Source organism: Callorhinus ursinus, unplaced genomic scaffold, assembly GCF_003265705.2.
Source record: "Callorhinus ursinus isolate GAN/ISIS: 27379988/994484 unplaced genomic scaffold, GSC_fseal_2.0 scaffold58, whole genome shotgun sequence".
NCBI classification, from domain to species: Eukaryota; Metazoa; Chordata; class Mammalia; order Carnivora; family Otariidae; genus Callorhinus; species Callorhinus ursinus.
Window position 1 is genome coordinate 1130817 of NW_027397120.1, and position 14926 is coordinate 1145742.

General features: G+C 63.4%; 1 protein-coding gene across 7 annotated transcripts in view; it reads right to left on the reverse strand.

Moving 5' to 3' along the window:
- Positions 1–2074: 2074 nt before the first annotated feature.
- PWWP2B (PWWP domain containing 2B) overlaps positions 2075–14926 on the reverse strand; it is a 26132-nt gene continuing 13280 nt past the window's right edge. For 4 of the 7 annotated variants that reach the window (XR_012375872.1, XR_003209887.2, XR_012375869.1 and 1 more), the window contains 2 exons: positions 13232–13346; positions 2075–2710 (listed from right to left, as the gene is read on the reverse strand). Coding sequence is in view for 1 of the 7 variants with exons in the window: in XM_025880102.2 (XP_025735887.2) it covers positions 2697–2710 (14 nt within the window). In the remaining 6 variants the exon portion in view is untranslated. The remainder of the gene's footprint in view (positions 2711–13231; positions 13347–14926) is intronic. The other 3 variants (XM_025880102.2, XM_025880101.2, XR_012375870.1) reach the window with 2 other exon arrangements.

Here is a 14926-nt window from a genome sequence, read left to right on the forward strand (position 1 = left end):
CTGGGGAGTGAGGCCTCTGGCAGCGAGGAGATGGGCAGAAACGGTCACCTGGCTGGACCAGCTCCCACAGGCGGGATGCACGAGAGGCCAGGACCCAGAGCGGGCAGGGCCGCAGGATGGCTCCCTCTGGCCTCCCTGATGTCCCCAGCCTCACGCTGCTGCACACCCCATCTACACCCAGGACCTCATCACCCTGAGCAGGCTGGCCGCTCCCGCCCAGGCCATGCTCCTGGGTGGGGTCCCTCTGTGCAGAGGGCCTCCCCTGCAGCCCCTCCCAAGCTGGCAGGAGCCTTCCTCCTCCGCTGAACCTTCCCCAGCCGGCGCCCAGCGCCTCTCCCCAGAGCACTCCTCCCCCCGGGAAGCCCACCCTCTCTCTGCTGTGCCTTGGTCCCCCATCCCTCACATCCAGGGGGTGGCGGGGGTTGGGGGCAGGGCATCAGATTACCGGGCACCCGGGTGTCGCCAGGGACCAGCCCCCCAGTTCCTGGGAGGAATGGCTGTTGCACAGACAGGCGAGGTGTGGCTACCGTGAAATCAAACTGACAAGAAAACGTGCTTAATTTTCTGCTTAAAGAAACAGCCACAAAGACAAAAAAAAAAAAAAAAAAGCTGTCTTTCCTTTTAGTTAGAACTGCTGCCCCTGCACGGCCAGAGGCCAGTGCACCCCGGCCATGGTAGGGGTGGGGAGGGGAGAGAAGCTGGCTCTCATCCAGCCCCTCTGGCCCGGCGGCCTGGGGTGCCATGCAGTCCTGGGCGCCCAAGCCAGCAGGCCACGGGACACTTGGTGGAGACCCCAGGCCACGGGCAGCACTAGGTGGCATCGGGCCATGGGGCACAGGGCAGACGAGGGACCGGGGAGCCCCAGCCTGAGGGCTGTCTTGAGGCCAGGCTGCAGCCTGCAGGGTCCCTAACTGGGAGGAGGGCACGGGCCTGGCACCACCGGCCTGGGTCTCCTGCAGGGGCCCTCACTGGGCTCTGGACTTCAGGGCGAGGGTGCCCGGATGCAAACCCCCACGCTGGCGGCCATCCCCACACCTGACCGTGGGGGCTGGTTTTGCCCCTCTGACCCGCAGGCCGGGGCTGGGAGCCTGGGCCAGGCAGTTAGCGGTGCAAGTGCCCAGTCCAGGGCTGCGTGTGGCTGTCCAGCTCAGGGACCCTGAGTCCCCATCACTCCGTTTGAGACACGTGCTTCTCCAAGGAGCCATGCCTAGCTTCCCAAGAACACCCTCTCTCTGCCTTGGCACGGCCCCCACCCCCCAATCCAGGCGTCACCTCACAGTTGGCACCCAAGGGCTGGGCTCAGCCTGGGGGGACGGCCTTAGGGCAGCTGTGAGCCCAGAGGGCCTGGGCTCTGCTGGACCCGTGGAGCGAGGGCAGGGAGGGCAAGGGGCGGGTGGCACCGTCGCTCCGTCCTCCAAAGCACACCCCTGCCCTGCCGCCCTGCTGGGCTCATGTGACGTCTTCCTCCCAGCGGTGGACCCTGGGGGTGGAGGGCTGGAGGGGCCTGAACGAGAGCAGCTCCTCCCGAGGGTTTCATTCCGGTGGGATTCTGGCTTTGCTGTGACACCCCCCCCCCAACTCGGAAGAGTCAAGGCCAGAACCACGGGAACCACGGGGGGGGGGGCAGAGTCCTGCCCTCTTCTGTCCTGAGAGCACCAGAAGATGCCCCCCACCCGCACACACTCCCATCCTGGCCACGAGAAGTCCCGCTGGGGCGGCGGGGCCCTCAAAATGCTCTGGTAAAACCAGGGACAGGCCAAGCTGCCACGGTCCTCTCTGGGACGCCCCTGGGCTCGACTGAGCAAGCCAGGAAACCAGGAGAGGGCAGGTACCACTGGCAGGAGCCAGAACAAGGCCACCCCGTTTGCAGATATGCTGCCCCACCTAGGGGAGCCGCAGGGAGCAGGTGGGGAGGGGATGCGGCCCCCCATGCGCCTCCCCCCGGGGCCACCGGCTTCTCAAAGCTGCCGCATCCCTCCATAGGCCCGACCTCCCCCGGCGCAGCCTCAACACAGACCTCCCTTTACTCTCGCTCATGTTTAAACGAAGAAAGAGCAGAACCCATTTTCTGTTTCTTTCTCTTTTTGGTCTTTAAAGTGACAGAAAGGAGAGAGGAGCCCGCTCTTACAAACACAGGGCCAGGTTGCTTTCCTGTGGAAGTCTGAACGTTCCCAGAGCGGCGCCTGCCCCAGGCCCACAGCCTAGGGAGCCGCCCAGCAGTGTGGGGGGCACGGCGGCCCCTGAGGGCAGGTGCTGGGCACCTGGCAGGACCCCGGCTTTGGGAGGGACGTGGGGTAGGCAGGGTCCCCGGTTCTCAAGTGCACAGAGACCCCGTGCTGGGCCTGGCCCTGGATGCCCGACGCGGGGCACCCCGCCCCCATTCCGTGGCGCCCCCGCGGGTGCAGACGAGTCGGCGGCAGCGGCGTGAGGCTGGGCTCCTGGAATTTCACAAACCAGAAGAACTGAAGTCTGAGTGAGGGGAATAAATACATTCAGCGGAGAGGAACCGCTGTGCACGTGGGGGCGCTGTCCTCCGGGCCGGACACACCTCCTCTCTGCGGAACCACGAGCAGGCGGCCCCCCCGGGCCGGGCATGTTCTGCACACAGCTGGCCAGAAGGCACGCGGGGTCCCTCAGACGGAATGGGGGACGTGGAGGGCACCCCCAAAGTCGGAAGCTCCAGAACAGCCGTGCTCTCATCGTCGATGACCTTGACGGAAGCAGAACGGGAAAGAGGTTACCTCCAGGTTAGGTGCTGGGGGTCCAAGCACTGGGTCAGAGCACCCACTGCGGGTCTTTGAGCCATGCTTCTCAGGCTCTGCCTCGCCAGGGATCCCCAAGGACCCCCAGCTCCCAGTGGCCCTCACCACCCCAGGAGTCCCACCTCCCTGGTGCCCGCTGTGCCTCCCGGGCGGGGTTCCCCGACCCTGCACCCCACCCGTGTCCATCCCACCTCCCAGGGACCCCGAATTTCCCAGAAAAAGGTGCAGGACCCTTGACTAATTGGAAGCCCAGACCACGGGGCTCCCCGTGAAGCACACAGGCGTTCTGAGAGGAGGCCTACTGTTCTAGATCCTTCCGGCTGCTCATGGCCTGGGGGGCTGGGGAAGCTAATGGCTGTGCACATGGCCCTGGGGCTCACAGCTTCAGGAACCCCGACGTGCTACCGTCAGGGTATGTGACTGACACCTTCTGGAGAGACACGCCCTCCAGAAGGGTTTGGGGGAACCCTCTGGGGTCGGGGGGCAGACCCTCAAATAAAAAACCTTCCCTAGGTTGGTGGGAAGTCAAGCTTCAGCCCTGCTTCTCAACGTGTCCCCACCTCCCATGTGACCACCCAGGTCCCCAGAGGGCCGTCCCTGAGCAGGCGGCCCTGGCCACAGGGGCACATGGACACCTCAGGCCATGTCTCGACACCAGACAGCAGCCAAGCCTGCAGGAGGGGAGCCCGCCTGAGGCCAGCAGCCTAGAGGGGAGCGTTCTCTGCCACAATCCCCGCTTGCCCATTAGTCAGGGGTGGACGGAGACATGCAGGTCTGTGGGGTCACTGGGTCACAGGAGGCTCCGGCGGGGGAGGGCAGCCAGAGGCCCGTCCGGCCAGACAGTGGCTCCAGGAAAGGGGGCGCCACAGAGCGCCACTGGCCACATCCTGTGGCTCTTCCCACCAGAAGGCGTGGTGTCCCCCCACCCAGGGCGCCCTGAGGCCACCACAAGAAGCAGAAGTGACAGGGGCACCTGGGTGGCTCAGGTGGTTGAGCGACTGCCTTCGGCTCAGGTCATGATCCTGGAGTCCCGGGATCGAGTCCCGCATCGGGCTCCCTGCTCGACGAGGAGCCTGCTTCTCCCTCTGACCCTCCCCCCTCTCATGTGCATGCTCTCTCTCTCTCTCTCTCTCATTCTGTCTCAAATAAATAAAATCTTAAAAAAAAAGAAGCAGAAGTGACAACGAGCCCGTCCTGGCTCAGCCCCCAGGAGAGAGCGGCCATGACTAGGTCCCGGTGGGTGAGACCACCGTGTGCCGGGAGGAAGCGCAGACTGCCACCCGGAGGGGCCCTGGGTGTGCCTGAGAGAGAGAGACAGAGACAGAGAGACAGAGAGAGGCAGAGCGCGCACAGCCATGCGCAGTCCGAGGGTGGGGCGCCACGCGGCAGTGGCCACAGCAGAGGAGTCCGTGGCCCGGCGCCCCGGTGTGGCCAGGACCCCGCAGAATTGGAAGCAACGCGGCGCCCGCAACCTCTGAAGCCGGTGTGTTTGGGAGAAGTTTGTTCACACAGCGATCACACGCATGTCTGAAAGCACTGGGAGATTTGATGTCCCTGAGCTGGGGACAAATAAATGGTAAGAATATAAAAACTAGGCAGCCAAAAAATGAGGCAAATTCAATTCCCAGAGAACAGAGCCGAGCAGACCAGAAACGCAGTCCTGCTGATCTGTGTGCGCGCGCTGTGAATTCCCACGTCCACACCGAGTCTCGATTCAGCCCCACCTGGTGCTTGTGTGCGTGCCCGGGGGCCGGGGGGAGGGGGACTTCTACAGTTGCTCCGTCTTCATTTTCTACAGGAAAAAATGTCCGCGAACGGCGCCTCGATTGAAAAATCATGGAATAAGAAACAGCAGGAAAGTGCATCATTTCGGAGTATGGAGATGAATTCTCTCATTACACACTTTCTGTCACCAGTGGGCCTTTACAATTTGAACATACATAACACCGGTACAAATAAAACTTAAATGAAAAGAAATTATGTTCAGGAACACCTTACTCTCGTGGGAACCGAGAATCAGAACCTTCTTCCATTTACGCAGAATAAAACCCCCAGAGACAGAGAAACCCACATGTTTCCCCCCCGCCCCCGCCGCTCCTCCACCAACACTGGGCTCCCCCCTCACTGCCCCAGTGCAGCAGGGGTCAGGTCCCCGGGCCAGCCTTGTGCCCGCCACACCTGCCCAGGGGGCTGGCCTGGAGGGAGACAAGGTGGTACAAGCAGGTGGCTGGGAGGACCTGGGGCCCAAAGCAGCCCCGGGGATGAGGCTGGGTGGAGGGGGCAAGGCACTGACCTGCCCACGGAGGGCTGCTGGTCATGGGACAGGGTTGACATGGTGGATGGCCCTGCACTGCAGTGTCACCGAGGCGGGGGCACACTGCCCGCCCAGGCCCGGACCCACTGTCAGGTTCCTGGGGGCCCAGGAAAGACCTCAGGGCAGAGGCCTGAGAGCAAGCAGCCCACCCGTGAGTGGTCTGGCTGGGAGGGGGAAGGAGGGACAGCCTGTCCTCCTCTGTCCAAAATGGCCAGGATTCCAATGAGCCGGAAAGGCCCCCTCAGCGGCTGCAGCAAGCCACACTCGCCCTGCCCCGGGGTCTCAGGGGGTGGGAGCAGCAGGCCCCAGGGGGGCAGGAGGGGCAGTGGGCACAGAGAGAGGACAGTGATGACCACAGCCCTGGTGGTCTGGTGGGGAGCGGACAGGGGGCAGCTTCGCTGGGTTACTTCTATTTTGACAACAACCCCCGGGGTGCCATCACCCCAAGGGGCTGAGGCTCAGAGGGGCTCCAGACCCCGCCCAAGATCACTCAACCAGCTTTGGGGCCAGACTGCAAACCCACATCCCAGGGAGGCCAGAACAAAGCACCACAGACTGGGCAGCTCCAAACACAGAGTCCTTCCCTCCGTCCTGGAGGACAGATGTCTGGAATCGAGGTGTCCCAAGGGGCAGCCCGGTCTTTCAGAGGCCTGAGAAGGGGACCCCATCAGGCCCTAGGCCTCCGTGGTCGTGGAACCACCCCCCACCCCTGCAGCGTGGCTGGACAGCAGGCTGAGCACCAGGAATGAGGGGCTCCCAGGTGACAGGTGCCTCTGCTGGGAACAGTCCGCCCCAAGTCCAGGCCTGACCACCCACCCTGGCCCCAACCACATACCCTGCAGGGAAGGCTGGCTGTGTCCAGACCGGCTCTACCGTCCCCTGGCCCGTGAGGGACAAGACCTGAGCAACATACGCTCAGCGGGTAGAGGTTTCTGCCCTGACCTGGGGCGCAGTCCCTTCCCTGGCCAGGCAGAGGCCCTGACTCAGGGTCCCCGAGGAAGTGTCCCCCAGAAGAACGTGACCCGCTGTTGCTGGGTACGCTCTGCTGGGGGGAGCCTCAGGGAAGCTGGGTGGGAGATAGCCACTGTGCGTGGACTGGACGGGGGGCTGGATGGAGCCCCCGCCCCTCCTCCCCACACCCGCCCCAACTCTGGCCCCGCACTGCTGAGGATGGCAGATCCCAGCGACTGGAGGAGCAATCCCTTCCTGAGAAACACACACCAGATCATAACCGGGCACACAAACCCATCCCGTTCCCGCCAACACTTCACCTCTCCCTGCAGGGGCGCAGCTGGGCCCCCCAGACTGTTCCCGTTCCAGGAGAGGCGCAGCTGCGGTCGGGCAGCCCCACCTCCACAATCCCTCCACAGTCACGGGGAGCTGAGTGCAGGGGAGAAGCAGTGAGGAGGAGTGAGGAGGGGTGTCGGGGTCTGGGGAGGTCACAGCCCATCACAGGGGGAGCTGCTGGGGGGCAAAGGCTCAGCGCCACCCAGAATCCAGCGGCCGCCCCTTAAGTGTTTGAGTGTTTCGGGGGCTCCCCTCAAAGGCAAGCACGCTTCACGCCACTTGGCCCCCGGAGATCATTAAAACTGCTCACGCCCCGCTCCGCGACCGACCTTTGGAGCCATCCGTACACATCCCTCAGCCGCCTGCCTCATTCCAAACACGGGATTCGAGCGACCTGAGGAGGGCTGGTCGTCACTTGGTGTCTGCCTCAGGGACATTGGCTCCTGGAAGCCCTCCGGCTTGGCCGGGCCTCCATGAGAAGAGCAGGTGTTCCTAGAAATCTGGAGACGGCCGGGCGGGTCCCCTGCTCTGCTGTCACCCCAGCCAGGAAACCCCTCAGCATAAGCTTCTTTCCTCCCGCCCCTGCTGGCCCGGACGCCCCGTCCCAGAGCAGCCCAGCCCCCCCTGCTGTCCCTCCTACCGCCCCCCCACCCCGACTTGGAAACAATGGCAAAAGTGAGGTCACCACACAGGTTCCGGCCACCGCGCCGAGAAAAGCTCATTTTTCCCGGGACTTCCTGGGCAGGGAGACGCCCTACTGGCCGGGAACCAGCCCAACGGCCCAGCAGGCTGCCCACCTGCTCCAGGGAGGACAGGCTTCCCTGGTGTCCCTGGGCAGGGCGCTGGCTCCTGCATCCACCACGCAAGCACTCGGGACAGCCCCCTACCCGTCTGCCCCTCAGGGCCCCAGCGGAGCACACAGGAGCTGTGTCCCCCACAGGGCCCCAAGGTCACCACCGCGGGCCCCCAGGTCGAGGTCGGCCGAGGCTGTGCTGCCCGTCTGAGACACTGTCGCCCCAGGGACCGGGTCCTCCGTTGGAGCTTGCGGGGAAGACGGCGGTGACCAGGAGGGCCTGGACCGCGAGGGCATCGGGCGGGAAGCATGTCGCGAGCGGCCAGTGCTCAGGCCCCATGACGGGCGACCAGACCTGCGGCTCTCTGCACTTAAGGCCTGTTTGCTGAACCGCAGCCGGCGGCACGGGTACAGCAGCCCGTGGGGAGCAGGAACCCCCGCACATCCCGCAACAAGGCGAAGGCCCACAGCTGCTCACCGCGCATCACTGATGGCCATCCTCAGACACAGAATACATGCAGGGCCCCCAGGAGCCACGCAGATGCCCAACACACAAGACCCCGCCCCTCGTAAGTGTCTGCCACACACACAGGCCACCGATGCTCACATCCTGGACCTGTGACCTCATGCCCAGCCCCAAGAGCCCCACAGCATGTGGCCTTCCAGGGGCCACACACACAGGCACTCTGCCACTTGGCCAAGCACGGCCACACCCTCAACCCTGCTTAGACCAGCATGGCCTCGGCCATGGACTGAGCACCCCGTTCTGCAGGACCAGGCCCTATGCCACCTGTTTGGTCCCCATGGTTCCTGTAGCCACATACACCCATGCCGCACTGCAGACCCTGGCCCAGGCGTGGGGGTCCCCAGGCCTAGGAAACGGGGGTGCAGCCCTGTCACCCTTGGGAAGTTCAGAGATGCCGGCAGGAGGCCTTCAGAATCAGGGTCAGTCACGCCCACCGGAAGTGGACGAGTCCCAGGAATGGCCGCATCGGAAATGCCAACTCCTCCGAAATGCAGAACGGGAAGATTGCTGTTGGGAGTCAGGTTTCCCCAGGATATCCAGAAGGTTGACGTGCGGCCCACACCTTGTGGTCCAGAGGCCCAGGCGCCCGGCTCCCAGCCAGTGCTCCCCCTCCATGCGGGGAGGGGCCCCGGGAGGGCCTGTGATCCACGTGACCTGTCCACGTGGATGTGGGAGCCTCCAGCTCAGGGTTCATAGTCCAGAGGTGCCTCAGGGAGATGCCAACCTGCCTATCTGCCCCAGACCCTCTTCCCAGGCTGCCTCCTCCTCCAGTTACCCTTCCAGCCATAGCTGGGGAGCATCTCCCCTGGCCCCTGTGCTGAGGGTGCGGGGACACAGCAGGCAACTGGCTCTCGTCTCCAAGGCCAAGGCAGGGCCGCCCAGCAGCCCCTGGCATGCTGGACACACAGTGCAGAGCCTGGCCTGGGAGTGAACCCTGGCTCCGTGCCTCCCATGAACCAGTGTCCCCATCTGGGGTGCCACGGCCCATCCTCTGGGGTCATGGGCCCCTGCTGCCAGAGTCTGAACTCACAGGAACTTACCTGACGGGGAGACGGCACACAGAACAGGGTGTGGGGTGAGCGAAGCTGTGCACGGGGAGCTCTGGGAGAGCCTCCCCAAGGAGGGGACACAAAGCCATGACCTTGAGGAAGAGACAGCAGCCAGCAGGTGTGGAGTGAGGCAGGCACTGTGGCTTTGCCACCCAGTGCCACGAGCCAGGACCCAGGGAAAACCTGGGTTTTGGGGGGCCTCCCTGCCCTGGAGCCTGCAACCCCACCACTGGGTCGGGTCGGAGTCTCAGGTCCCCCAAGGCCCGTAGGACACAAGCACCTTCCTGCTTGGAGACCTGCTCCCACCCCCAGCACATAGCCTGCCTTGTCTGAGGAAAGCGTGGACAGCCCGCAGTCCGTAAGGATGCTGAGGAACAGGCTGCGGTGTGCCCGTGCGCTCTGCCGGGATGAGGACGTGGTCCTTGCCTGTGGCCTCTGCACGTGGCCACCAGCATCTTCTCGGTGTGGGGCAGAGAGAAAGCTAGGCATGGGGGACTATGGATGCCGCTCAAGCCTAAGCGGGGAGAGGGGGCTTCACGTATGTGTCTGCTTATGTCGCAAATGTAGGAGAACCAACCGCCCCCGAGCCAACGCTGAGCCCCTGTGGGGTGCTCCAAATGGGCCTGGTCGCATCGATTTGACGTGGGACCCTCAGAAATGTGCACAGAACTACGAAACACACACCAAAATGTACAGAGACAGGAATATGTAGACGTGGAAACTAGACTGAAATCAATGACCCTGTGTTTTGAGCTCACAACAACCACAGAGAAAGGATTTGTCTGGATGACTTTGGAAGGGGAATCAGAGCCCCCAGCCCGTGCAGGGCCAGACCCCGGGACAAGATGACCCACAAGGAAACCCTGCAGTGCCCCCACTAATCGCCCACGGGTAACACTGCGGTACTGTCGTTTTGACATGATGACATGTGACACGTTCCACAGAGATTAGGTGGCTGGAACGTTACATGTCAAACACACGGCATATGTACATTTAATATTCCACATACAATACACACGCTAACGTTTACACGGAAAGTTCACACAGTTGACCCTTGAATAACAATGGGGATTAGGGTGTGGCCACCCGTACGCTCAAAACTCCACGTATAACTCTGACTCCCCCCAAAGGTAACTACCAACAGCCTGCTGTGGACCAGAGCCTCACCGACGACACAGCCACTGAACACGTATGTTGTATGTTGTGCATATGACACGCTCTAGTCTTACAAAGAAGTCAGCTAGACGAAAGGAAACGTTATTAAGAAAACTGGAAGGGAGAGAAAAATTTGCTCTTACACATTCACAATACTGCGGTGTATTTCTCAAAAAAACCCGCCTACAAGTGGACCCGCGAAGGTCAAACACGTGTTGTTCAGAGGTCAACGCTAATGACGTGAGTTTCACGAAGAACCAAGATTTTCAGCGTAAGAGAAAAGAAATGCAAATATAAAAGTTAAAGAGGTAAAAATTCCGAATGAGAAAAATCAGTCACAAAGTCACGATCTCTCCTCTTATTCCCAAACCTGTCACTGGCAAAGGCTAGAAACAGCCGGGAAACAGCAGGGAAGCTTGGGGCCCCTCATGGCAGGAGGGGTGGCCAACAGCTGTCTCCGGAGAGGACCCAGGACCCCCTGGGGGCGGGCCGACCCCAGGTCCAGACGGGAAATGCCCACCGCGAGCCAGAATCCCGTCAGGCACAAAGCACAGCCGTTGCCAGAGACGACACGGGTGCTGGTGAGCTACCCGCCAGGGACGGGACAGAACGAACACCCAAAACCGTAGTATTTGCATGGATGGAAGGGAGTCACGAGCTTGTGTGACATGCACACGCCCAGGACAGAGCTCACTGGTCACTCTGGCGAGTGGTCCTGCCTTTGTCCTGCAAGACTGCACCTACGTTACGGGGTGACCAGTGTCCCTGCGGGATGGCTAAGCAAAGGACAGGGTAGCAGTGCTGAAGAAGGGGGGCCGCCTGCAGGTCCCCTCCATGGGGGTGCAGCGCGGGTCCTTCCCCAAGTGCTCTGGGCCTCTGGGTTCGGGTTCGGGCCAGGGGTACAGAGGCGGGGTGGGGCCAGGGACGAGTATTTGGAGCTGGGGGCGCATGGAAGCCATGAAAATCAGGGCAAACAGGGCTCTTCTGCCGGGCCAGGCATCTCACCAGGGGGAAGGGCACCTGCCTGGACGCCCCCCCTCCCCCGCCCCCCACCAGGAGAGGTCCCCTCACCCCAGGCACCTGGTGCCCAGAAGAGCCGCTGCAAATACCCCATGAGTCTCCCGGGCACTGCGTAGCCGCTGCCCCTGCCTCGCCTCCCCCTGCACCCCACCTGGCCCCCTGGCCCTCCCAGGCACGCAGGGCCCTGCCCGGAGGAGGCGGCAGGGACGGTGCCGGCAGCCGGGAGGCGGGACGGGGCCTGACTTCCCACAGCAGGCTCAGAATTATAGGCCTTCGCTTTCCTTTGGGAACAAAATAATTACAACCTTCACCAAGGACCTGAGTTCTCTGAAAGCAATGCGGGGAGTCCACTGAGAAACCCATCTTCAGAAGTGGAAGTACCTTTTTATTTAGGGTTGGAAAAGAGAAAAGCCAGTTTGGGGCATGCAGCTCAAGGACCTTGTTCCAAAAGGGAGAACCCACAAGGAAAGTGAGGCCGCAGAGCCAGGGTCTGGACGCCTCCACCCCAGCCCCACCAGCAAGCGCCCCACAAGCTTCCAGCCTCCGTGGGGGCGACGCCGCCAGGCAGGCGTGAGGCCAGGCCCAGCAGCTCCGCGAGCGGGTTTGGGCTGGCTCTCCTGCGGGAGCTCCGTAACCCGGGAGAAATGAGCACCATGGAGCGGAAGCGCAGAGTGGCCCGCGGAGCTGCCAGTACCCACCGCCCACATGCACCGCCTCCCGGGCAGGACAGCGGATCCCTCTGGAACGAGTCCGTCCATCACCGCACAGCCCCCGCAGGCTCCACTGGACCCCTCCCTGAGCCCAGCTCGCCCGTCGAAGAAGAGGCTGGTGGGCCTGAGCAGGATGGACATGCAGGCCCCTTACCCATCTGCTGGCCAGACAGGAGGAGGCCGTGGGTGAACGGGGCCCCACAGACTTCAGGTCCCAAGCCCGGGGACTGGGGGACCGTCCCCTTCAGTGGGAAAGTTGTTGCAGGTGTGATTACACTAGGACGCTGGGATGAGGCCACGCTGGGTTACCCCGCGGCCGTCCTGGGGTCCCTGCGAGACACTGAGGAGGAGAAGAGGCCATGTGACCACAGAGGCAGAGGTTGGAGTGATGCCGTCACAAGCCCAGGGACTCTGGGAGCCCCCAGGAGCTGGAAGGATCCTCCTGGAAGCCTCCGGAGGGAGCGCAGTCCTGCTGACACCTTGCATTTGGGGTCGGGCCTCCAGAACCATGAGAATAAAGTCTTGTTCTTCCGAGCGGCCAGTGTGGGGGGACAGCGGCCACAGGAAGCTAATACGTGGGATGAGGCTAGCCCCAAGGACGCTCAGTGATGCTCAGTGAGGCATGAAGTCCAGTCCTGGAGTTGCCCACCCCGCCCCCGGCACCACGAGGGGGATGGCTGTGTGACCCCAAAAAGCTCCTGCCCTCCAACACCCCGGCCACTGAGGCAGGAAGGGAAGTGCTGGGGTCTTTGGTTCCACAGGAGGCTGGACAACAGCCCTGGGGTCCTTCCCGCTCACACGGAGCCTGTGAACTTCCCACTGGCCCGAGAGGCTGGGAGGGGCCCCGGGGACCCTCCTGCCCCCCACCCCGGGCCGCGCCACAGCAGAGCACCACCAACAGCCCGCCCACCCCCCGGCTCTGCCCAGGAGGGGCCCCAGGCTCCAGAGGCCCATAGGTGGTGCTGTCGGGGCTCCCAGGACACTGGGCCCCTCGGGGCATGCTCCCCATGACCGTCAGTAACGGCTCTGTCCCCGCACACCCTGCCTCGTGGGCCCCTCCCATCCGTGAGCGCCCGCTGCCCCCTTGAGTCCGTGGCCCACCGGCCTCTCTCCTCTGCAGCTTCCTCCGCCCTAGCGGCTGTTCTGTGGGGCCTAGATCGTTCCCCAGCTCCATGACCCCAGCCCCAACGCTCCTGAGTACTGGGCCCAAGTCATCTCCCAGCCAAGACTCAGGCACTCAGGCCCCAGCCAGCAGGGGCCACCTGGTCCCCAGTGGTCCCCAGTTCTCAGGCTCCTGCTCCTCACTTTGCCCTTTGCCCTCCATCGGCTCCCCATCCTGGCCTCAGCTTCTGTCCTCCTGCCATTCCTCACCCCCTGACCCCACCTGAGGTCTTTTCAGCCCAAATGGGGCCATTCACCCCTCTGCCTAACGGCCCCCATGGTGTCCTTTGCTCTCAGGCCAAGGCCGCCTTCTGGGCCTCAGCATCACCATGCCCGTCTGCCTCCTCCCCCACCCTGGAACGTGCAGGCTTCCTCCTGCCACAGGCCTCGGGCTCGCGCCCTCCTTCTGCCTAGGACACTCACCCCCCAGCCTATTAGCTCACGATTAGCTCACCGTTCGCGCTCAGCCATATGTCACCTCTTCCAGGAAGCCTTCCCGGATCCCCAGTCCAGGTCAGCTTCCTCGCCAGATGCTCGCTGGGGGGCCCTCGTCCCTTCTCAGCACGTTCCTGTGTGTGATTATGCACAAATTTGGGGGCTGTGATTCACAGGGTGAGGCCGCAGTGACACTGTGCCCCCTCCGTCCCCCATCTAGTGGAGCTCTCGGCCCACTGGGGGTGGGCAGCCACCCTCAGGAGTCGCCATCACCTTTCAGGGTGGGGGACTGGCCCCACGCTCTTGACTGTCCCTGCCCCGCCTGCAAGATGAGGCCCTCTGACCAGCCGAGCCCCTCAAGGTCCAAGTCGGAGGAGGATGCCCACCCATCCAGCCAGGAGCATGAGCCCGTCCCCACCCCAGGAATGCAGCCTGTGACCCTCCCACCTGCCCTCCCTGGGGGGCCCTGACAGCCTGTGGGGGGGTGGGCACGGGAGGAGCCCCTGTGAAAAGAGCCCCCACGGAGCCAGAGAGGGCATAGTGGCCACCTCCAAAGGCGGCTGCCGACAGGTCACTACCAGGCGTCCCGGGGACCCCTCACTCACCACCCAACCCTAGAGGCAGGGCCGTCACTCGGAGACAGACAGGGAAAATGAAGTCCGAGTTGCCGGGCTGCTGGGGCCAGAGCAGCAAGCGACCAGCCAGGCCAGTGCCGGGCGGCCCTGTGTCTGTCCCTGGAGGTCAGGGCCTTCCTCAGGAGGAGGCCCACGTCCCCCCAGGCTGGACCGGTGCTCTGGGGGCAGTCCCTGCCAAGGGCCACTGTGCCCTCTCACCGGAGCCCAGCCAGGCCCCCGGCCGGCCTCTCACCGCTGCCCTGGCCACCATGTCCCAGGCCGGCTTGGCACTTCTCCAGAACGTCCCTGTGGGCACCCCAGTCAGCTGAGCCTCCAGCCACCCTGCAAGGTGGGCAGAGGAATCTCTCGGGACAAGATGCTGGGCACGAAGGCCCTGGGAGGGCCCTGACCCCGCGGGGTCGGCTGGGATTCCCCCTGACTGGCGCGGGGGGGCACTGCAGACACCCCCCATGTCCTTGGGGCCCGCTAGCAGCGCCCGTGGGGCTGGACGTGGCCTAAAGTACAAGCTTCCCCAACTGGTCTCCCTGCCCGAGCTCCAGGCCCACGCAACCCTCCTCCCAGGGGGCCCAGGTACTGGCGGCCAGACAACCCCCATCAGCATAGCACACACGCTGTGCGGGGCAGCCCCCTGCACCAGACCCTGCGGCCCTGGGCTTGCCCAGAGAAGCCCACCGTCCCCACAGAAGGCAGTTCCCAGTTTCCCCTTGAAGGAGCAGGCCAAGGGCCTGGCCCCCAAACAGCATCACGGACACGTGAAAGCAAACTTGTCCACCAGGAGAGCCCCGCTCACCAGTGCCAGCCTATTAAACACCAGCTGGTGTGGCCCTCAGAGCACAGTCTTCCAACCTCAAAACACAAAACTCAAAAGCCAATCAGGCAAAACCACTTTGTGCTTTGGTGCTAAAAAGATCCAGCGTCCTATGCTCCCAGAGCTCCACGCACTGCTGGGGAAGCATGGGTGCTGCCCAGAGGCCAGAGAAAGAGACTGAGACACACACAGAGACAGAGAGAGAGGGAGGGGGAGAGAGAGAGAGAGAGAGAGAGAGAGAGAGAGAGAGAGAGAGAGAGAGAGCCGGAGG